This window comes from Ursus maritimus, unplaced genomic scaffold (assembly GCF_017311325.1).
Source record: "Ursus maritimus isolate PB19 unplaced genomic scaffold, ASM1731132v1 scaffold_16, whole genome shotgun sequence".
NCBI classification, from domain to species: domain Eukaryota; kingdom Metazoa; phylum Chordata; class Mammalia; order Carnivora; family Ursidae; genus Ursus; species Ursus maritimus.
Genome location: NW_024424008.1, coordinates 17621197 through 17646279, shown reverse-complemented (window position 1 = coordinate 17646279; position 25083 = coordinate 17621197). Strand labels below are relative to the sequence as shown.

The following is a 25083-nucleotide window of genomic DNA, read 5'->3' as shown; positions in this document are numbered from 1 at the left end:
ATGAGTTGTGACTATTTCTGTCCTTTATAGATTTCAGTTTCTGTTTAAAAGGATGTTTAGTTTGGGACTTGAAAATACTGCTTCCTGAACTCATCAGGTTAATGCACATCCTACAAAGCCTTCTCCAGCAGGGACCTTTTCAGCACTCCGGACAGATCCTCCAGGGTTTCTTAGGAGAAGAATGTGGGTAGAATACTTTCCACGTAACTGCTTCTTTTAAGAGAGAAGCTTTCCCTAGTCCTTTACACTCTGCTTGACAAAATCTATCATCTGGATATTTTCATCGCACCCCCTACATCACTGCCATCACATGGCAGTATTTTGGCTGTGGGCCGTACCCAAAGAGAAACCAAACTCTGCAATGTTGATTTGTTAAAGCACTTATTTGAGATTATTTGTGAGAGGGGTTGATGTTTGAACAATCCAGATACTTACTTCCATAGGGAGACAGAGGCCTCTGCCATCACTTCATAGTCCATGTGATGGACATGGTGACAAACACCAAGGTGAAAACTTTGTCCAACCAGCACAAAATATGTTACTTTTGTGACTAAAGGATTTTAATAATTCTGATGTTCTCAGTTTTGTTCAAAACACATTAAAGATTTTATAGGGGTCTCACATTTTCTTTTATGAAGTTTTCAGAGCATTTTAGATTAAAAAAACTAAATTAAATGCCAATAAAGCGTAGGTGAAATTATAGATAGAAAATATGAGATAACACTAATCATGAAAAATATTGTACTTATTTATATACCGTTCTTTCCCAGGCTTTCTGTCCTCATGGGATGAAGAAAGATACATATCCAACTATTCTTCTTTATACTCTTTGCTGTGTTATTTTAATAGAGTATAAACCAGCTTTGTAAAAATACTGAAGACTATCTTTTGATATATATTGGGATATGCTAAAGCTAATCAGTTTGTTTGGAGTTTGAATATGCTGAAGGTGTATTACTACAAATCAGGAACAGCCTATAGTTTAGAAATATGTGTTATTTTTTAAATTCAGAGAAATATTAATGCTAGTCCTGAAGCATCATTTAGTCATTATTTTCATTAATGAGTGGAGCTTAGGAGGACATAGGAACATAAAAAGAAATATTTTTTAGTTCATGATGTGAAAAATAACATTTGAATTTTGATTTTGAACTTTCAACTGTTTGTAAAAGACAATCTTCCTGGTATTTCTTCATCTCAGTCAGTTGAAACATAGTTCTAAAAAACATTATGCCATAGGCTTGTTTTCATTTCCTTTAAATTCACAGGGGAAGAAAAAAAATCTAGATTTTACCAGTTCTAGTCTTGTTTGAATTATATATCTACCTTTAGTCAGGAGGGGAACCAAGCAAAAGTCTTGGTTCAGGCTCAACCTTGATCCAACAACTACCCTTTCTTGAGCATGTTGGGCGCCATGCCACACATTGTTGTTATTTAATCCTCATAACAATTTGCAAAGCAATATTTGTTCTTAGTTCTCTGTTGTTAAAACTGAGTTGTTGTTGTTGTTTTCTTTCCACTGTCAAATGAAATGGGACAAATAAATAAATACACACATCCGATTGGTTGGAAATCAAACTTACCCTCTTTCATTACATTAGGTAACTTTAACCTATGGTGTGGTTAAACATCATGGAATTGTTTCATTGTGGTTTCCAGTGAGTCGTGGTATGGTTGCGAGGGCAGACCCTTGCACAAGATTGCCTGAGTTGGAATCCCATCTTTTTATGGGATTACTAGCTATTAACCTAGAGTGGGTTACTTAACATTGCTCTGCCTCTGTTTTCCTCATTTTTCAAATGGGGCACAGGGGGGCGCTTGGGTGGCTCAGTCGGTTAAGCATCCGACTCTTGCTCTTAGCTCAGGTCTTGACATCAGGGTTGTAAGCTCAAGCCCCATGTTGGATTCCCTGCTGGGCATGGAGACTACTTAAAAAAAATGGGGAACAGGTTGTAACACTATAAGACGCATTGAATAATTATGATGAATTAATTGTACAAATATAAGCAAAGTTCCAGACCTACAATTAAACAGTGTTGTGACTATTAATCTCATCTAGGCCTTTGAATATCAAATGTTTCCTACCTTTCCCTTGTTACTGAATTTAATCTCCTCAGCAACCCTGTGGTTTGTACATAATTGCTCTTTCAAATATCTTCTCTTATTTTAGTCAAACTAGTTAGGAAATTTAAAGGAAAGATTTAGATGTGAAAAATGTATTTTATGTTAGTTTTACAAAAGTTGGTCTTGTTAGTCTTATAAAAATATCAGATCTATGAATAATTCCCTAGTTTTCACAGTAACTCTAGCTATAGGCTATTGCTCTTAAACTTTGCTCTTAAACATAAATGTTCTGAGGAAAATTAAAATGTCATAATGGTGCTAGTGGGCACTGTAATAATAATAATAATAATAATAATAATAATAATAATAATGTAACCTGTTTACATTTATAATATTTTGCAGAGGAATAATTGAAAAATATTTCTTAAAAATCAGTTTGTCTTAATACACAAGAATGTAGAAATCTTTAAAGACTAAGAAGAAAGGTAAATAACATAATAATTACCTTTTTAAAAATAAAAATGAGATTTTGAAAAACCAATGTATAATTACTATATAAAATGTTCTTTGTCTTGTTAAAATTAAAATGAACTTGATATTTCATATTAAAAATGGTCTTCAAAATGATAAAGTGTATCAGAGGATACTCATCTCATTCATTTATTACAACTTATGGCTACTCAGAACCATGCTTATTTAATGTAAGGCAATATCATCCTTCACTCTCAGGGTTTAATCTATATTTCTCAAATTGAAAGTGTAACCTTTAAAACAATATAACGCAGCTAGAAAGAAGTTACAAAGTAAAGAAGGGATAAGATAAGCTTATTCCAAACTACTCTCCTTAAATTATTAGGGCGTTTCAGGAAAAAGTTTTCTGGGACTGACAAATCCAGATGATTAGCACTTAGTTATATTCTTTTTTGATGCTTATGAAGAACTTGCCAGGATATAAATCAGCAGTTTTCAGCTGGGGATGACTTTGACCTGCAGGGGACATTTGACAGTCTCTGGGGACATTTTCATTTGTTACAACTAGAGGAGGTGTGTTTGCTATTGGCATCTGGAGACCAGGGATGATGCTAAACATCTACAATGCACAGGACAGTAAACCTCCACAGCAATATGTCTACAGTGCTAAGAGTGGGGAACTGTGATCCAAATGATTCCAGGAAATAGAGCTACTCTATTTATTTAGTTGGTTTGTATGGCTTCTAAATGTAGTGGGCTGTCATTATATAAACTTGTAATGGAAAGCAAAGAGAGTCTCCAGAATGTTTTGCAATCAATGCATAAGGTTTAACCAGCCAACCCATTTGGTTTTTGGGAGACATTATCATCTGATTATGTTGAGTGTGGGCTTTGGAGCCAGAGAGAGTTGGGTTCATGTCCTGACTCTGCCATTTATTATAGGTATGAGACTCCTGGCAAGATTCTTCGCTTTGAAACCTTAATTTCTAGAGATATTTAATGTAGGTAGTAATCACACGTACCTCACAGGGTCATTTTGAGACTTACATTAAATAATGTTAATGCATTATTTAACACAAAATAGTCACCAAATAAATATTAGCTATTAATAAGTAACTGGAGATCGAGTTAGAAATGCAAAAGCACATTTTCAAGCACCTGATAAGTAATATAATATGCACTGTAATGCTTTACAGTCTTTCGAGGTATGCCATAAATAACAAGAAAGCAGCTGAAGGCTGCAAAATGGGAAGATGCCTGGAATCCCTGCTTGATAATTAAATTGAGACTAGTTAACGGTAGATTACATCATTTGTATTGCTTTGCTGTAGAAAACTGTTTCAGGTCTTCATGGACTACTAAACCAGTTGTTTCATGATTTACGACGATTTAGTGGCTTTATTCTAGTGCCAACACCTTTTAATTAATGCAGAAAATAACATATTTCACTTTTGTACAATGTTATTTTGTGGCCCTTTTTTGGGTTAAGGGGGTTTTGTTGAAAATATGACATATTTTTGGATCTGGGCTAAACAGAGAGGGTGCTGGGCTTTCTTGTTTACAAGGTCACAGATGTGTGCTTGAGATAGCTACAACAAAGGAGCTTTCCTAGACTATAAAGCTCTCGGCATCATACCTCAGAGTGTCTCTTATCTATGGGATGCACTTGTTTTCAGGAAAATACATCAAAGGCATTCACGGCACATGCAATATTGACACCCCTGTCTATTTGGGATGAGGCTATTGCTCAGGCAGAAGGAATCATTTTAGTGTTGATGTCCTGAACTGTGTGATTTGCTTGTGTGGGGATTAAGTTATATAAGAGACATCTGTGCCAGAAAGATGGTCAGTGTTTGAGAAGATTATTGAAAATAAAAGACAATGTGAGCTGTGAATCTGGTTACAGTGTAAGTTGCCATTTATGCAGATTCTACCCACCAACGTTTTTTCTTCATTTAGGATACAATAGGAGACTGTATGATTACCAGAGGCAGAATACTTTTATGCATATTAAATATATGTCTACTGCTTTCTATAATGGGGTAGTGATTAATTTGATTACGCTGTGAGCCAAGAAATATATTATTGAATAAAGCAGACAGTGGTTCTGAAAATAAGACCCTAAACCAATCACAGATTGGTGTGTGTGTGTGTGTGTGTGTATAGGTTTATTATATATATATAATATATATAAGTTACACTACGTAAACTCCTATCATTTACTGCTTTTGATTGAATTACAACTCTCCATATATTAGGTTGTAGATCTGTAACATTTTGAAAGCTTTTTAAATCATTGTATTAGTTAATTCCTCCTCCTTATCTATAACAAGACCCTGATTTTTTCTTTTCTTTTTCTTTCTTTCTTTTCTTTCTTTCTTTCTTTCTTTCTTTCTTTCTTTCTTTCTTTCTTTCTTTCTTTCTACCAATCTATAACCTCTACTTCCTCAGAGTTATAACTTAAAGCAAATAATTTATTCTTTTGGAGACTCCATTTCCTAATATATGAAATGGGATAATCAGATGTTCTTGGCAGTAATTTTGTTGTAGGTTGAAGTGGGATTAATAATGGGAAAAGGTTCTATAAATTGAGAAAGTAATACAGTATTACTATTTCCCCTCCTTTTTTTCTTTTCCTCCAAGACTCTTGTTAAGTAAATGTATGTACCTCCTGGTGAGATAACTAAGGAGAAATGGCCTCACCCATGAACTTGTATAGGAGGTTGATGTTACCTTTTAAAATCTAAATTGATAGTAAAGTGTGAAAATGCTTATGCTAGCAATATCATGCATTTGTCCTATAAAAATACTTTCAAAAGTAAGCAAAATACATTATTTATAACAATCTAAATATCTACTAATAGGGGATAATTAAATAAATTTTGGTATAATCATATAATTGAATGTTATGCAGCTGTTAAAAAGAAATGGGTGTTCTGAGTGTGAATCTTGGCTCTGATAGTCACTTGCTTTAGAATATTAAGCAAACCATTCCATCTATCTGAGCCTCAGATCCTTCATCTGTAAAATATGCATAAAATTATTTATCTTACAGTTTTTTTATGACAAATGATATTTCATGTGAAACACTAAACATAGTGCCTAGCACGTGGTAAGCTCTCTCTGTATTTTAATTATTGTTATTGTTGTCCCCATCAACAAAATGAACCAATATGGAAAATATTTACAATATATAGAGAATAATAAGATATATTGATATAGATTTCATACTAACACTATTTGAATTTAAAAATATGATAAAAATTATATGTTTAGAAAATTATGGAAGAGCAGATACCAAGTTGTAGAATGTGATTAAACCTGAGTTTTGAGATGGCATTTTGCTGGGTTCTGGTCCCAGGCCTGCCAAAAATCATTTAATCTTTGTGAGTCTCAATTAAACTGAGTCATCTACAGGGCTCTCTCTAGTTCTGTGATGCAATTTTCCTTAATATGTTGAAAAGCCATGGGGAACTCTAAAGGTTTCTGCCTGCTACGTTGTCAGTGCCCTCTTCTCTTTTTGAGGACCTCTGTTGCCTGAACCCATTGGATGGAGGGAGTTGTATTATCCATTTTTAAATTTTCCAGGGTGGGGCGAGGGATACTATTTTGGAACCTCAATCAGGTAGTTGACCAGAAAGCCCAGTGGAGGCAATTCACTGTATTTATTTGTTCATGCAGCAGAATTTATTGAACATCTATCTTGTGTAAGGATTATACCAGGTGCCATATATAGCATCAATTTAACCTTTAAGGGATCCAAAGTGTGTTGGAAGATAAAACATGTATAAATAGCTATAATATTAGCTTAGTAATAAACACAAAGTATCAATAAAAATATCATGTGAATTCAGGGATTAGAGCAAATACTACAATGTGAAGGATCTGGGACGATTTTATAAAAGGACTATTTTGAAATATCTCATTCAATCCTCATTAAAACCCTTTGAGTGATACTATTGTCATTCCAATTTAGGCTCAGAGAGGCTACGTGACATAAATTCTAAGTCCATCACTTTCTAAGGGATGGGCTAGTTATTCATTCATTCATTCATTCATTCATTTATGTTTAGTTGGCACACAATGTTACATTAGTTTCAGGTGTATGATACAGTGATTCCATACCTTTATATGCTATGCTATGAATGACTGGCCAGTTTTTAACTTATCAAAACCAATTACATCATTTGTAAAATAGATATAATAAAATAATACTTACATCTCAAGGTTGTTATAAGGATTATTGCCACACACATGCTGCACACAGACACATCCGCACACAGACACTCAATGCACACAGAAAATAATATTTTTGGGAGAACAGGATATATTTTATTTTTTGCAACATGAAAGCCCTATGTGTGTCTGTGAATATAAATTGCTCAGGACTTTCTCTTTTGGTTCCTCTTATATCACATGTTCTTATGTTCTCTCCTTACTTATGACTTGCCTTTGTTTCCTTCTCTGGCTTTTCCACAATCTGACCTCTCTGTGGGGCTTACTTCTCAGCTCCACCTTTTCTTTATTTATACTTGCTTTCCAGGTGATTATATTCATTGCAAAGATTTTATGTCTTGGTGACCCTCAGTTGACATCTCTAACCCAGATCACTCGTCTTGGTCCAGCCTTATATAGCCACCCTCCTGTTTGGCACCTGCACCTAGGTGCTTTACAAGTATCTCACATTTAACATGTTCAGGAGAAAATTACTCAGTTTTTCTCCGCCTCCATCTGTTTCTGTACCAGTCCATCCCATATATTTTAATAGTAAAATACACTTGTTTTTAGACTCAAAACCTAGGAGTAGACCTTAATTTTTCTCTACCTTATAACCCACATCCAGTCCATCACAAGTCCAGTTGATTCTACTTGCAAAATATATCTGATTGTGTCCACTTCTTTCTATATCTGCTGTCCCCAATAATAGTGAAGCCACTGTAATTCCTTACTTATTCAGGTCTCCTAATCAGATTTCTTCTGTCCATTATCCAGAACAATGAGCAGCTAGAACAATCTTTTGTAAGATTGAATTGTGCCAGTCGTTTGTTTATATCTCAATGGTTTTCTATTGCTCTTAACATACAAATTCCTTTTAATAGCTTACACGATCCTACATGGTCTGGCCCTTTCTTATTTTTGCAGCCTCATCTTGTACCACAGTTGCTCCCATTCTTTATGCTCTGGCCATACTTTTCACATGACTGCCTTCTTTCTTTTATCGTTCTTTGCATTTACCAGGCTCTAGCTAAAGTCACCTTTTATACTACTGATCTGTGAGCCCGATAGGAAGCATGTATCTATCACCTGTTCTCTCTTGAATACTTAATTTCGAGGACAGAGTCATGGCATAGGCATGCCATCAATATTTGTTAAATGAGTTAATGAACAAGTGCCTGGTGGATGATGGGTGTTCAATGAAAGATAATGATGGCAATTATCAATGTACATCATTGTGTTGATTCATTACATTAGGCTTGCCCACTCAAAAGTTAGTAGATATTTCTTGAATGAGTTAAAAAATTAATTTAGCTTATAAATGGAAGGCAATACTTCAGTGTTTTATGTGCGTGTGTGTGTGTTGACTATGTCTCAATATATAGGGCTTGCCGAATATAATTCTAACAAATAAAATTCATAGGAATATTTTAGTTTCACCATTTTTAAGCCACTTCTAGTCTCACTTATCACTTTGATGCTCTTATGTAATAAAAGTGAGTCCTGTTTTGTTATTGAGTTTGCTCAGTAACGTTCTGGATTTAACAAGACATTGTAATTTCTTTTACCATACGTATATGTATTTTTTTTTTTTTGGTCTGAAGTAGAATTCACATGTTCATGAGAATAAGCATTGGTCTCTACGTCTTTGGTCTAAGCAAGTGAAGGGAAATCTTGAGAATAGTCAGATAATTTCCCAAATGAAAGAGTTAATATCAGTCTTTGTTCCCTGCCCCCTGCCTACAGTGCCAACTTCTATACCAAAACTGATTTTTTTGCCCTAAATATTGCTAAACACCTAGTTATCCTGGAACATCTAGTTATTTGATAAGGTTTTTTATTTTAATGTTTGGCACTATGCAAGGCCGCCTTTCTCTGTTGCCATAAGAAACAGTAAAAGGCAGTGGTGGAAATGGTGGGAGCTGGGGAGTGATTAGAACTGTGATTCAGGTCATCTTCACTTGGTGTGTGGACTAGAATTTTTGCAGATCTGATGGGTTTTGAAAACCATTAGTATTCTTGAAGAAGCATCATACTTGTATAAATTCCTGAAGAAGCATCACCTGTCTTTGAAAGGTGCTGCTTAGGGAGTCAGTCACTTGAAAACAATTTGAGATCCTTGGCTCCAGAGAGGATAACGTACCAAATATGTCTCTTATACAATTATTTCAATAACCCAAATCACTAATTTGTCAGTTCCCTTTTACAAACTCTGCTAGAATTTGCTATAGGCAATTTGGGACAAATTTCCTTCTTCCTGGAAGTTTAAACTGAAATAGATGACTATATTCAACACTGTACTAAGTTTCTACTTGGAAGGATAGTTCTAAACATGCATCCTTCCAGCCCTTGGAGTCTTTGTGATATGGAATTTTTTTTTTCTCCTGGACCAGAGATAGAGGACTGATTACTGTGAATTTTATTACAAGACTCTGCAATTACTCTGAAGACTCTGGAGGACTGAGTGGGTTGCCAGAGAATTTTCTGTCCTCACCACATAGCTACAAAATGCCCTTGGAAATATAATAACAGAAAAAGTCATGTCCTGAACGTATATAGTCCTATTCAATATACAAAACTTTTGCATAGTTGATATCTTATGTTGATTACCATAAGGGTAGCCTAGTACATATGATGGGACTTTTTGGATGAGAAAATTCTGGTACTGAGAGGTTGAATACTTTATTAATAATTCTTAATAGCAGAACTGGAGTTTGAACTGAAAGCTATTTTTGCCAAAAACTGGTGCCCATTTCACTTTGTTTTTCTACCTAGTTGGGGAACATTTTACTCTGCAATACCCCAACCCTCTTCCTTCTTTCCTGTAATTCATTTAGCTTGGAAATACCTACCTGGCCTCGTATGTCTTTGTTTTATATTATATGGAAACTGGACACAATACTTATTGGGAAGATTGTTCAGCTTGCCTTACATTGCATTTGAAGAGGGGTTATGTAGTCTTTATTTAAAAGTTACTTTATTTTTGTGATTGCATAGTTAATACATGATTAATGCTGAAAATTTGGAAAGAAAAAGTGTTTCTAAAACAAAAAGTACCATCACCCAGAGACAACTAGTGTTTTTTATTTTGGATTGCATACTCCCTAAAGTTTTCTGTTCATGCCATAGTTTTGTTTTTACGGTGCTTTCTCTTATCTCCACATAAGAGTATCATTTGGCCTACCACACATAAGATTTGCTTTTGTGTACTCCAAATGAACAAATGAAAAAAATACTGATTTATGTAAAGTAGGATCAAGAAGCTCTATCAGATTGCTTCATCAAATTACAAAATTACAAAAGAGACAAAGAAGAGTCTTAAAGATTTTTAGATTGCTTTTTCAAAAAGATTATATTCCTAATTTACATAATCAAAGTCTACTAATATAGACCATGAGAGTTTCTCAAACTAGTTGTACTTACGTTGCTAAATACCGATGCTATTTTTTTTTCAGGTTTTGAAGATCATGATCACGTGGATGCATCTAACTCAATGGTACGTGGGGACGTGGTGGTCCTTTAGAGAGCACATCTAAATTACTGGCTAATTCCTTGGTTTGCCACCCAACATAGGACGTTGTTTGATTCTATCTATCAGAACTCTCCTAAATTTTCCCCACGATGCTATCTTTATTAGCTTGAACTCCTTTCCTAAAATGGTCCTTCTGTTGATCCTGTCAGTTCTGCTTTTGAAAGAAGATGTCCGTGGGAGTGCACAATCCAGTGAGAGGAGGGTGGTGGCTCACATGCCGGGTGACATCATTATTGGAGCTCTCTTTTCTGTCCACCACCAGCCCACAGTGGACAAAGTTCATGAGAGGAAGTGTGGGGCAGTTCGTGAACAGTATGGCATTCAGAGAGTGGAGGCCATGCTGCATACTCTGGAAAGGATCAACTCAGACCCCACGCTCTTGCCCAACATCACACTGGGTTGTGAGATAAGGGATTCCTGCTGGCATTCAGCTGTGGCCCTAGAGCAGAGCATTGAGTTCATAAGGGACTCCCTCATTTCTTCAGAAGAAGAAGAAGGTTTGGTGCGCTGCGTGGATGGGTCTTCCTCTTCCTTCCGCTCTAAGAAGCCCATTGTAGGGGTCATTGGGCCTGGCTCCAGTTCCGTGGCAATTCAGGTCCAGAACTTGCTCCAGCTTTTCAACATACCTCAGATTGCTTACTCGGCAACAAGCATGGATCTGAGTGACAAGACTTTGTTCAAGTACTTCATGAGGGTTGTACCTTCAGATGCTCAGCAGGCACGGGCCATGGTGGACATAGTGAAGAGGTACAACTGGACCTATGTGTCAGCTGTACACACAGAAGGTAAGCATCCTTTACATCCGTTGATGTATGTCTTATTATACACTCAGCAGATTCCCAGTTACAATTTCAGGCTTTGGAAGACTAAAATATTCTTGATTATTTGGGATCTTGTGAGTTGCCTGGTTATACCAGTAATATAAGAAGAGGTCGAGTGGCAGATGTCTAGAGAAGCTTAGATTTAAGCTAATATGAATGTTTTTGTGGCCATCATTCAGTGAAGTGAAATTTTTTTTGTGTTATACATTATATTATCTGTACTTCTGCTATGATGATTATAGAGATTTTTAAGTTTTCTGAAATTCATTGAACACCTCATAATTTTCACATTTAAAGTTGCTCCAATTGCCTATTGTTTTTGATGAAGAAGGTACACATAAATGGAGGTAGGAACTGAAGGCAGTCGGTTCTGGTCCAGGTATACTGTAATAGAAAATCATCAGTTTAGTCTTACAACTATTTTTTTTTCAAAAGAGAGTATAGTTAAATCTGGAAGAAAGATATGTATGAATTAATATTACCCTTGTCTAGAACATACTCAGAGTGTAAGTTTTAACAAGTCAAAATTGTTTTGCTTTAAAATTTCTTGCTTCTTTATGCTCAAAGCAAAACAAGGAAGCAAAACATGACTGAGGTTTTTAAACAATAACACTATTAGTCCTTTTTATTGGTTGCGGTGCTTTGAAATGTTTTCATATACATAACTTATTAGTTCATGACTAAGGCTGTTTGGGATAGGTTTGGTTTGACTACCTTAAGTGACCCAAATGTGAGACTCACTAATTACACAACACTCTTTCTAGCACAACATATGCATATACTAAAGCCAGAAGGTACAAAATACTTTTTATAGTTCATGGAAGCATTGTGAGGATTAGTTAAGAATTCAAGAATCTTGCAATAACATTATCAATATGGTCCAAACAATCCAATCCTGTAAAATGTGGGGTTGAGTTATTTTTTTTTTTTGTTTTTTTTTTTGTTTGTTTGTTTGTTTTTTTAAATGATTTTTTATTATATTATGTTAGTCACCATATAGTACATCCCCGGTTTCCGATGTAAGGCTCGATGATTCATTAGTTGTGTATAACACCCAGTGCACCATGCAATACGTGCCCTCCTTACTACCCATCACCGGTCTATCCCATTCCCCCACCCCTCTCCCCTCTGAAGTCCTCAGTTTGTTTCTCATAGTCCATAGTCTCTCATGTTTCATTCCCCCTTCTGATTACCCCCCCTTTCTTTATCCCTTTCTTCCCCTACCGATCATCCTACTTCTTATGTTCCATAGATGAGAGAAATCATATGATAGTTGTCTTTCTCTGCTTGACTTATTTCACTTAGCATTATCTCCTCCAGTGCCGTCCATGTTGCAGCAAATGTTGAGAACTCGTTCTTTCTGATAGCTGAGTAATATTCCATCGTATATATGGACCACAACTTCTTAATCCAGTCATCTGTTGAAGGGCATCTCGGCTCCTTCCACGATTTAGCTATTGTGGACATTGCTGCTATGAACATTGGGGTGCATATAGCCCTTCTCTTCACTACGTCTGTATCTTTGGGGTAAATACCCAGTAGTGCAATGGCTGGATCATAGGGTAGCTCAATTTTTAACTTTTTAAGGGACCTCCACACTGTTTTCCAAAGTGGCTGTACCAACTTGCATTCCCACCAACAATGTAGGAGGGATCCCCTTTCTCCACATCCTCTCCAACAATTGTTGTTTCTTGCCTTGTCTATTTTTGCCATTCTAACTGGCGTAAGGTGGTATCTCAGTGTGGTTTTGATTTGAATTTCCTTGATGGCTAATGATTTTGAACATTTTTTCATGTGTCTGTTAGCCATTTGTATGTCTTCATTGGAAAAGTGTCTGTTCATATCTTCTGCCCATTTTTTGATTTGTTTATTTGTTTCTCGTGTATTGAGTTTGAGAAGTTCTTTGTAGATCTTGGATACCAGTCCTTTATCTGTAGTGTCATTTGCAAATATATTCTCCCATTCCGTGGGCTGCCTCTTAGTTTTTCTGACTGTTTCCTTGGCTGTGCAGAAACTTTTAATCTTGATGAAGTCCCATAAATTCATTTTATCTTTTGTTTCTCTTGCCTTTGGGGATGTGTCATGAAAAAGGTTGCTTTGGCCGATGTCGTAGAGGTTGCTGCCTATGTTCTCCTCTAGAATTTTGATGGATTCCTGTCTCACATCGAGGTCTTTCATCCATTTGGAGTTTATTTTTGTGTATGGTGTGAGATAGTGGTCAAGTTTCATTCTCTTGCATGTAGCTGTCCAATTTTCCCAGCACCATTTATTGAAGAGACTGTCTTTTTCCCACCGGATGTTTTTTCCTGCTTTATCAAATATTAGTTGCCCAAAGAGCCGAGGGTCCATTTCTGGGCTCTCTATTCTGTTCCATTGGTCTATGTGTCTGTTTTTGTGCCAGTACCATGCTGTCTTTGTGATCACAGCTTTGTAGTACAGCTCGAAATCCGGCATTGTGATGCCCCCAGCTTTGTTTTTCCTTTTCAACAGTTCCTTGGAGATTCGGGGCCTTTTCTGTTTCCATACAAATTTAAGGACTGTTTGTTCCAGTTCTTTGAAAAATGTCCTTGGTATTTTGATCGGGATAGCATTGAAAGTGTAGATTGCTCTGGGTAGCATGGACATTTTAACTATGTTAATTCTTCCGATTCATGAGCATGGAATATCTTTCCATCTTTTTATGTCTTCCTCAATGTCTTTCAAGAGTGATTTATAGTTTCTAGAATATAGGTCCTTTACGTCTCTGGTTAAGTTAATTCCAAGGTAACGTATGGTTTTTGGTGCTATTGTAAATGGGATGGATTCCCTAATTTCTCTTTCTTCGGTCTCGTTATTCGTGTATAGAAATGCAACTGATTTCTGAGCATTTATTTTGTATCCTGCCACGTTACTGAATTGCTCTATAACTTCTAATAGTTTGGGAGTGGCTTCTTTTGGGTTTTCCATATAGAGTATCATGTCATCTGCAAAGAGAGACATTTTGACTTCTTCTTTGCCAATTTGAATACCTTTGATCCCTTTTTGTCGTCTGATTGCTGTTGCAAGGACTTCTAGTACTATGTTGAATAATAGTGGCGAGAGTGGGCATCCTTGTCGTGTTCCTGATCTTAAGGGAAAGGCTTCCAGCTTTTCCCCATTGAGAATAATATTTGCAGTAGGCTTTTCATAGATGGCTTTTATGAGATTGAGAAATGTACCTTCTATTCCTACACTCTGAAGGGTTTTAATCAGGAAAGGATGCTGTATTTTGTCAAATGCTTTTTCGGCATCGATTGAGAGGATCATATGGTTCCTGAGTCTTTTCTTGTTGATATGATGTATCACGCTGATTGATTTGCGAATATTGAACCACGCTTGCATCCCAGGTATGAATCCCACTTGATCGTGATGGATAATCCTTTTAATGTACTGTTGGATTCTATTAGCAAGTATCTTGTTGAGGATTTTGGCGTCCATATTCATTAGGGAAATCGGTCTGTAATTCTCCTTTTTGAGGGGGTCTTTGCCTGGTTTGGGGATCAAGGTAATATTGGCCTCATAGAATGAGTTTGGTAGCTTTCCTTCTGTTTCTATTTTTTGAAATAGCTTTAGGAGAATAGGTATTATTTCTTCTTTGAATGTTTGGTAGAATTCCCCAGGAAAACCGTCCGGGCCTGGAGTTTTGTTATTTGGAAGGTTGTTTATCACTGACTCAATTTCTTCATAATTAATTGGCCTGTTTAAGGAATCAATTTCTTCCGGTTTCAATCTTGGTAGTTTATAGGTTTCCAGGAAGGATTCCATCTCTTCCAGATTGCTTAGTTTATTGGCATATAGCTGTTGATAAAAATTTCTAATAATCCTTCCAATTTCAATGGTGTTCGTCGTGACCTCTCCTTTTTCATTCATAATTTTAATAATCTGGGTCCTTTCTCTTTTCTTTTGGATAAGTCTTGCCAGTGGTCTGTCAATTTTATTGATTCTCTCAAAGAACCAGCTTCTAGTCCTGTTGATCTGCTCTACTGTACTTCTGGTTTCTGCTTGATTGATTTCAGCTCTAATTTTGGTCAACTGCTTCCTCGTGCGTGGATTAGGCCTGTCCCTCTGTTGCTGTTCCAGCTTCTTGAGGTGAGAATATAAAAACTGCATTTTAGATTTTTCTATTCTTTTGAGTGAGGCTTGGATGGCTATGTATTTCCCCCTTAGGACTGCCTTTGCAGTATCCCATAGGTTTTGGACTGTTGTATTTTCATTCTCATTGGTCTCCATAAATTGTTTAATTTGATTTTTGATTTCCTGGTTTATCGAGTCATTCCTGAGCAGGATGGTTCTTAGTCTCCAAGTGTTTGAGTTTCTTCCAAATTTTTCCTTGTGGTTGAGTTCCAATTTCAGAGCGTTGTGGTCTGAGAATATGCAGGGGATAATTTCAATCTTTTGGTATCGGTTGAGACCTGTTTTGTGTCCCAGAACATGGTCTATTCTTGAGAATGTTCCATGGGCATTAGAATAGAATGAGTATTCTTTGGTTCTGGGGTGTAGTGTTCTATATATATCTATGAGGTCCAACTCGTCGAGTATGGCATTCAAAGCCTTTGATTCTTTGCTTAGTTTTTGCCAGGGTGTTCTGTCTATTTCTGAGAGTGGAGTGTTGAGGTCCCCTACTATTAATGTATTTTTATTTATATGTCTCTTTATTCTGGTTAAGAGTTGGCTTGTGTATCTTGCTGCTCCCCTGTTGGGGGCATATATATTTATAATTGTCATATCCACTTGTTGAATACTTCCCTTAAGAATAATATAGTGCCCTTCTGCATCTCTAACTATAGTCTGTAGTTTAAAATCCAATTTATCTGATATGAGAATTGCTACCCCAGCTTTCTTTTGAGGTCCATTTGCGTGAAAGATGGTACTCCATCCCCTTACTCTCAGTCTGAATGCATCTTTGGGTTCGAAATGAGTCTCTTGTAGACAGCAAATGGATGGGTCATTTCTTTTTATCCAATCTGCAACCCTGTGGCGTTTTATGGGATGGTTCAAACCATTTACATTAAGACTGATTACTGAGAGATATGATTTTAATGTTGCCATGTTGCCAGTAAAGTCTTTGTTTGTATTGGCTGTGACTTTCTGTTCTGTATCACTCTTGGGGCCTTTTTACTTTTATAGAACCCCCCGTAATATCTCCTGTAGGGCTGGTTTCGTGGTTACAAAATTGGTTAGTGACTGGCGATTCTGAAATGTCTTTATTTCTCCATCAATTCTGAATGACAGCCTTGCTGGATAAAGGATCCTTGGCTGCATGTTTTTCTCTGAAAGAGCTTTAAATATGCTCCCCCAACCCTTTCTCTCATTCCAGGTCTGTGTAGACAGGTCTGACGTAATTCTGATGCTTTTGCCTTGGTACGTGAGAAATTTCTTTGCCCTGGCCGCTTTCAATACTGTATCCTTGCATCTAATATTTGCGAATTGCACTATGACGTGACGTGGCGTAGGTTTGTCGTGGTTGAGCTTGGGAGGGGTCCTCTCTGCCTCTTGGACACGAATGTTTGTTTCCCTTGCTAGATTAGGGAAGTTTTCAGCTACAATTTGTTCAAATATCTCTTCTAGACCTCTGTTTTTCTCCACCCCCTCGGGGATGCCGATGATTCTAACATTGGATCGTTTCATTGAGTCAGTAATCTCCCGTAACCTACATTCGTGGGCGTGGATTTTTTTAAGACCATCTTCTATTTTCATTTTTTCCTCTATTAACCCATCCTCCAATTCACTAACCCGTTCCTCTGCTTCTGCGACCCTGGCCGTCAGAGCCTCTAGTTTTGCCTGCATTTGGCTCATAGAATTTTTAATTTCTGTCAGATTCGCTCTCATTTCTGTCCTTAGGGATTCTATATTCTCAGTAACCTTTTCGTTAATAGTTTTTTCAATTCTACTCATCATTTTGACCATCGTTACTCTGAATTCCATTTCTGATAATTTGGTTACATCCATATCCATTATTTCTGTGGCAGAGGCCACAGAATCACTGTCTTTTCTTTGCTGGGGGGGGCTTCTCCTTCTTGTCATTCTGATGAAGAGAGGTTGCGGGGTTTCCAGAGCCCAAATTATTGACTGGGTCCCAGGCCGTGCCCCTTGTTTTATAGGGATCTTAGGGATGTGGGCTTCTTCTTTAAAGATTTTATTTATTTATTTATGTGGCAGCCAACCAGCGAGAGAGGGAACAGAAGCAGGGGAGTGGGAGAGGAAGAAGCAGGCTCCCAGCGGAGGAGCCCGATGAGGGACTCCTTTCCGGAACGCCGGGATCACGCCCTAAGCCGAAGGCAGGCGCTCAATGACTGCGCCACCCAGGCGCCCGGGTTGTGGGCTTCTTGATTTTTCAGCCTGCCTTCTGTGTTCTGGGGGAGGGGCCTGCCGCGCCAATACTCAGGCAACCCTGTTTGGGTAGAGTCTCCGTGTCCCCTGCGAGGGAGGATGGGGATGGGCACTCTCTGAGCCGGTATTTCCAGGCTTTTGTTCTCTGGCGGCTTTCCCTGGCGGTTTGCTGTGCCTCTTCTGAGAGTCAGAGCAGCAGCGGCCAAATTTCAGCCTCTGTCACGGAACAGAAGGATTGCGGCCCGTTCTCTACTAATGTTCTGGCCACTTTAACTCTGTTTCTGTTGGTGCTGCTCAACCCTGCAGCGTCCCGGGATGTGCGCCCCACACCCGGCGTCCCAGCCCTCACGCGGTTTCATGGCTCCCCGCCTCCTACCTCAATACTCAGCGCTGGGGTTGTTTCTTTGCAGAGATCCAGATGCGTCTTCCTGCGTCTCAGGCTGGTTCCGTGGTTGTTTAGGCTGGTCTGGTACCTATCCAGCTCGACTTGGAGGACCGGCTGAAAAAGGTGTCTCCTACTCCTCCGCCATCTTAACTCCTCCCCGGGGTTGAGTTATTCAACAATTTATGAAATGACCAGAGTGAGCCTACTTTGGAGGTTGGTAACCAATCACCAGTCAGATATAGCAAACTATTAATTATGAAGTGGCATAATATAGATTTCACTGTGGGCCCACTCATTAACGATGTTCAGAGCTGCACAAACAAAAATGGGCTTCCATACCGGATTGAGAATTTTATGCCTCTGGAAATTCTTACATATAAGTTTGTAATTTACTTATCGAGATGTTGGTATATGGAGATTTTGAGCAAGGGATAGATGATCGAGGAGACCTTGGATTTTTTCTAATGCTGAGATTTTCATTATAAAACCATATTTCACTTTAACCTCACAACAATCCAGTGATACAGGCAATCCAGGTATTTTATTCCCATTTTAAAATACACATGCTTTAAGAGTTTAAATGGTCCGTCCCATATATACCTAACAGTAATTTTAAAAGTAGGACTCCTAGTTACTGACTTCTAGCTTAGGGCCCTATTATAATTGAACAGAATTCAATGTAATCACACCTGAGGATATATTTATAGAATACATATTTATTAAGCACAAATACATGTAAGGACTTCTGATATCCTGTGAAGGGACAGCCCTCTGTTTTATATATCAATAAATACCCTTAATGGGTATACAATCTGGCAAAGGACAGGAGGCATGCATTGATACTTACATAACGATTATTCATGATGACAAGAAGTTATAAATATGTCTTTAAAGTAAACAGAGAAAAAATCAAGTCCTATCCTGTGGTTATAGGCCCCATCTTCAAGATCTTCAAGAAGGTAATGGATTTTGAGTTGGATTTTGACAGGAAGAATACTGACAATTGGTGAAAACTAAGAAAGAATGGAGTTCCAGGAAAGGGCATGAGAAAATATGAGGTGGGAAAGTAAAAAAATGTTCTAAAATTCCAAGAATAAAGTTATGTTTTGGTTCGCTTCAAATCATAAGTTTCAGTAGGCACTTCCCTCTAGCTTTAGAAGAGTAAGTCTTGGTCTCTATGTAGGACAGGCCAATTCAAGATTGTGTTCTAAGTGAAACTCATCATCATGACCATTGGCTGTTACTAATTTACATTTATAACATAAATGTACACCAATAGTGATCTAATAAAATAAATTGATTTGTCCATATAAGTATTATTGCTTAGCTATTAAAATGAATGAGGCATTCTGTAGGCAATGAAATAATAATAATGAACTCCAAGATCATTTTTTAAGTGAAAAAAGCAAGGTGCAGTTTTGTGTATGGCATGTTATTTGTGTAAAATGGAGTTTATGTAAATCATTTGATTGATATTCAAAGAATTGCTCTCAGAGAAGACCAAAACAGGTAACAATTGCTCCTGCTGAGGAGGAAATAGAAGAGTTAGGGGATCAGGTAGAATGGGAGAGACTTACTTTTCTTGTATAACTTTCACATGCAAACATTTGAAGTTGTGTTTTATAAGCATAAGCCACCTATTGAAACATAACCATTAAAAGGAAACATTCTATTTGTGGGTAAAAAAAAAAAATAAGCCAATAAAAATTCCATTGCCGAATCTAGGCAGATTTAATTATTTTGCCAAAAATAGGTCAATAGTAATTTTATTGCCAAAATACTGGCAAAATATTTGGATACCACTAGGATTCAGGAGAGAGCACACTTGAGTATGGACAAAGACAGGAAGAAATACTCTTTGGTTTATTTCTTTATGTGGTTTAGTCAGAAAGTATTTATATTGCTTTGATCCCAAGCAAGTATGTGGATAATGAGGTTATGTGGTATTATATCTTACAATTTATCTGTATAGAAGTGGTGTGGTAAGAAGTTTCAGAAGGTAAAAATCACATCTGGGATCAGAAAAGTGCTTGAGTGTAATGAAATAAAGCTCTGTTGGGTACTGTGGAAACTCCCCAAGATGATGCCTGGTTTTCTGTAGCCTGGCCCTTCAGAAAGCCCCTGTGGGATTTTCCATGAAATGGTAATACCAGTTCTTCCTTCAGCCTCTTTCTCTGGCTGGTTTGGGGTAACCCTCTCTAGCCCTAGATCTCTCAGCCCCAGTACCTCAAACTATTCCTATGTCCTTATAATTATCCACCTTTGCCCAGTTGATATTCCTCTTTTTTAAAGAGTGTTGAACTTTCCAAATGTTTTCCCAAGAGGCATTGATGTCTATGAAAAGATGTCCCATTTAAAAAATCCTTTATCCTCCCTCACCCCACAAATTGCTCATTTACTTTATACTTAAACATGATAGTGCTGTGTCACTCAGTCCTCCTGGCAGGATCACAAGGTGTTCCTTCAAGAAAGTGTTGCTGTCACAGAATTCCAGAAGAGAACACAAGGAGACTTGGGGTTTTGCTTCAATGTTAATCTCTTACATTTGCCATTTCCTTGATATGTGGTTTTTCTAGGCTACAAGACTGAGTATTTACTGTGGCTTGTTGTACCATGCAGAAATTCTGCCTAGGCCTTCTAGGCAAACCGATTAATAGTATGAAAGCAAAAAAAGAAAAAAAAAAAGATTTTTTTTAATGCAGTCCATACCAATTCTTCAACTGTGTGTAGGAAAGGAACAGAAATTATTCAGAAGAAGAAAAAAAAAACAGTCCTTTTGAAGGCGTCTATCGAGTCAGTACTCTCTCTGCTCTAAGGGGTCTTTTGCCTCAGCACTTTTATAAACTTTGGTATGTGGGTCCATTTATGTCACAGGATCAGTAGTGCTTCCCTCTTTGGGGGTGTGGCAGACCAGCTGTTTTGATGACTTCCTTTGTTTTGTAACTTGATAGTTCCCTTCTACTCCCAAGAAGCACCAGCCTTATGACTGCTTTGGTTAATAAGATGTAGTGGAAGTGAGGACTTCCTTTCTTGTCTATCTGTCTTGGGACACTATCATCACCATGCAAAAGATGAGAGCACCCAGGTTTTTCAGATGAGGCCATCTTAGACCACTTGAACTCAACTATGTGAGAACACCCAATGAAAATCCAACACAGTTGCCTTCCTGACCCACCATTAATTGCAATCACACATAGAGACAGCTGAAACTATAATCATTACTCAGCTAACCATAAATTTATGAGCAATAATGAATACCTTCAAGACAGAGTCTAGTATAAACATACTCATTCCCATGCCTTTAACTGTCCTGTCTCCCAATTGGATACTACTACAACGTTTATACTTCAAAATCAAAACAAAATACATGTATTAAAATGAATTAATATCTTTATATTTACATGTGTAATAAAATATAATGTATTATTTTATAAATGTGAAGTAAGTGCTGTAGGCAAGAAGAAAAATTTAAAGTCTTTCATCCATACTCCCATGACTAAAGGTTCGATAATTCCCTTAAAGTGTTGATGCTTTAAGTAATAAGACACTTGCATGAATTTCATGGTTACATGCTTCCCCTTGATCCAGCTCTGTTTCATTGAGAAAAGTGGTTACAGATTGGATTTTATGTACAAAGTCATGTATATTATACTTTATGGATGACTTATGGGATTTTTATACTTCGCAATTTTTGCTGACTTTGAAACTCCACTGTACACAGGGCCTATGAGGGTGCCTAGCACATAATAGGTGTTCAAAGACTATTTGCTGAATGGATGAATTTGTGTTAGAATAGTATCTAACTCACTGTTTATGAATATATAGCATGTAGATAAATAACAGGTGCTTGTCATTTTTCAGTTTTGCTTCTTTATAAAAATGAGGTGCCAAGATGCTTCCCTTGATTAATTGTAAAATTCTATCCATACCCTACTCCATTTTTGTTTGCATTCACTCTTGATTTATTATTTCCATCTAATAATATAGGAATGTTAATTTGTTCTAGCCAAAAAACATGTCAGTGATGCTCTTGGGGAAAAATGTACCAATAAGTTGTACTGGTAAAATGACATCATTAGGAACATTGTCTTCAGTCTAACCTGTACGTTGCAATGTACCACTTTCAAGTTGTGATACGGTTTTCCATCAATTATTTTAACAGGTGATAACAATCAAGTTTTGCTTGAAAGATTTTCAATGTGATTCATAGTCTATATGCTTAGTTTAACTTCTAAAGAATGGGACCTCATTTTCCTGTCACATTTTTTTCTTTTTTTTAATAATAATATTTTTTATTATGTTAGTCACCATACAGTACATCCCTAGTTTTTGATGTAAAGTTCCATGATTCATTACTTGCATATAACACCCAGTGCACCATGCAATACATGCCCTCCTTAATACCCATCACCAGCCTATCCCATTCCCCCACCCCTGTCCCCTCTGAAGCCCTCAGTTTGTTTCCCAGAGTCCATACTCTCTCATGGTTCATTCCCCCTTCTGATTACCCCCCCTTTCTTTATCCCTTTCTTCTCCTACTGATCTTCCTACTTCTTATGTTCCATAAATGAGTGAAACCATATGATAATTGTCTTTCTGTGCTTGACTTATTTTGCTTAACATTATCTCCTCCAGTCCCGTTCATGTTACTGCAAATGTTGTGAAATTGTTCTTTCTGATGGCTGAGTAATATTCCATTGTATATATGCACCACATCTTCTTAATCCAGTCATCTGTTGAAGGGCATCTTGGCTCCTTCCACGATTTAGCTATTGTGGACAATGCCGCTATGAACATTGGGGTGCATATGGCCCTTCTCTTCACTACGTCTGTATCTTTGAGGTAAATACCCAGTAGTGCAATTGTTGGATCATAGGGTAGCTCAATTTTTAACTTTTTAAGGGACCTCCATACTGTTTTCGTGGCTGTACCAACTTGCATTCCCACCACCAATGTAAGGGGGATCCCCTTTCTCCACATCCTCTCCAACATTTGTTGTTTCCTGCCTTGTCAATTTTTGCCATTCTAACTGGCGTAAGGTGGTATCTCAGTGTGGTTTTGATTTGAATTTCCCTGATGACTAATGATTTTGAACATTTTTTCATGTGTCTGTTAGCCATTTGTATGTCTTCATTGGAAAAGTGTCTGTTCATATCTTCTGCCCATTTTTTGATTTGTCAAAAACCTCCCAAAAAACAAGAGTCCCAGGCCTGACGGATTCCCCAGGGAATTCTACCAAACATTCAAAGAAGACATAATACCTATTCTCCTAAAGCTGTTTCAAAAAATAGAAACAGAAGGAAAACTACCAAACTCATTCTATGAGGCCAGTATTACCTTGATCCCCAAACCAGGCAAAGACCCTATCAAAAAGGAGAATTATAGACTGATACCCCTGATGAATATGGATGTGAAAATTCTCTACAAGATCCTAGCTAATAGGATCCAACAGTACATTAAAAGGATTATCCATCATGACCAAGTGGGATTCATCCCTGTGATGAAATGGTGGTTCAACATTCACAAATCGATCAGTGTGATAGATCATATCAACAAGAAAAGAGTCAAGAACCATATGATCCTCTCAATTGATGCAGAGAAAGCATTTGACAAAATACAGCATCCTTTCCTGATTAAAACCCTTCAGAGTGTAGGGATAGAGGTTACATTCCTCAATCTCATAAAAACCATCTATGAAAAGCCTACAGTAAATATCATTCTCAATGGGGAAAAGCTGGAAGCCTTTTCCTTAAGATCAGGAACACGACAAGGATGCCCACTCTGGCCATTATTATTCAACATATTACTAGAACTCCTTGCAACAGCAATCAGACAACAAAAAGGGATAAAAGGTATCCAAACTGTCAAAGAAGAAGTCAAACTGTCTCTCTTCACAGATGACTTGATACTCTATATGGAAAACCCAAAAGACTGCGCCCCTAAACTACTAGAAGTTATAGAGCAATTCAGTAATGTGGCAAGATACAAAATCAATGCTCAGAAATCAGTTGCATTTCTATACATGAACAATGAGACTGAAGAAAGAGAAATTAGGGAATCCATTCCATTTACAATAGCACCAAAAATCATATGTTATCTTGGAATTAACTTAACCAGAGACATAAAGGATCTATATTCTAGAACCTACAAATTACTCTTGAAAGACATTGAAGAAGACACAAAAAGATGGGAAAATATTCCATGCTCATGGATCGGAAGAATAAACATAGTTAAAATGTCTATGCTACCCAGAGCAATCTACACTTTCAATGCCATCCCGATCAAAATACCAATGACATTTTTCAAAGAACTGGAACAACCAACCCTTCAATTTGCGTGGAACCAGAAAAGGCCCTGAATTGCCAAGGAATTGTTGAAAAGGAAAAACAAAGCTGGGGGCATCACGTTGCCGGATTTCAAGCTATACTACAAAGCTGTGATCACAAAGACAGCATGGTACTGGCACGAAAACAGACACATAGACCAATAGAACAGAATAGAGAACCCAGAAATGGACTCTCGGCTCTTTGGGCAACTAATCTTTGACAAAGCAGGAAAAACATCCAGTGGAAAAAAGACATTCTGTTCAATAAATGGTGCTGGGAACATTGGACAGCTATATGCAAATGAATGAAACTTGACCACTCTCTCACACCATACACAAAGATAAACTCCAAATGGATGAGAGACCTCAATGTGAGACAGGGATCCATCAAAATCCTAGAGGAGAACATAGGCAGCAACCTCTTTCACATTGGCCACAGCAACCTTTTTCATGACACATCTCCAAAGGCAAGAGAAACAAAAGATAAAATGAACTTGTGGGACTTCATCAAAATAAAAAGCTTCTGCACAGCCAAGGAAACAGTCCAAAAATCTAGGAGGCTGCTCACGGAATGGGAGAAGATATTTGCAAATGACACTACAGATAAAAGACTGGTATCCAAGATCTACAAAGAACTTCTCAAACTCAATACACATGAAACAAAGAAACATGTCACATTTTTTTCTATTAATTGTAATTATATCAAGACAACAATTTAATATGGAAAGATGAGAAATATCACTATGAGCCTTACTGATACTTTTTAAAAGGGTTTCATTTTGTTTCTCTAGGGGTTGAATAGTGTTGAGAGTTGAGGTGGATTTTGAGATGATCATGATAATAATTCAGACACAAACTATTGTTAACTTTGTAGAATGTTAATACTGGAAGCATCTTAAATGAGCACGTAGTTTGACACCTC

The 25083-nt window shown here is 37.3% G+C and overlaps 1 protein-coding gene across 1 annotated transcript in view; it reads left to right on the top strand.

Moving 5' to 3' along the window:
• Positions 1-10274: 10274 nt before the first annotated feature.
• GRM5 (glutamate metabotropic receptor 5) overlaps positions 10275-25083 on the top strand; it is a 506772-nt gene continuing 491963 nt past the window's right edge. The window contains 1 exon segment of the mRNA XM_040630952.1: positions 10275-11067. Within this exon segment, the coding sequence (XP_040486886.1) occupies positions 10407-11067 (661 nt within the window). The 5' untranslated portion in view covers positions 10275-10406.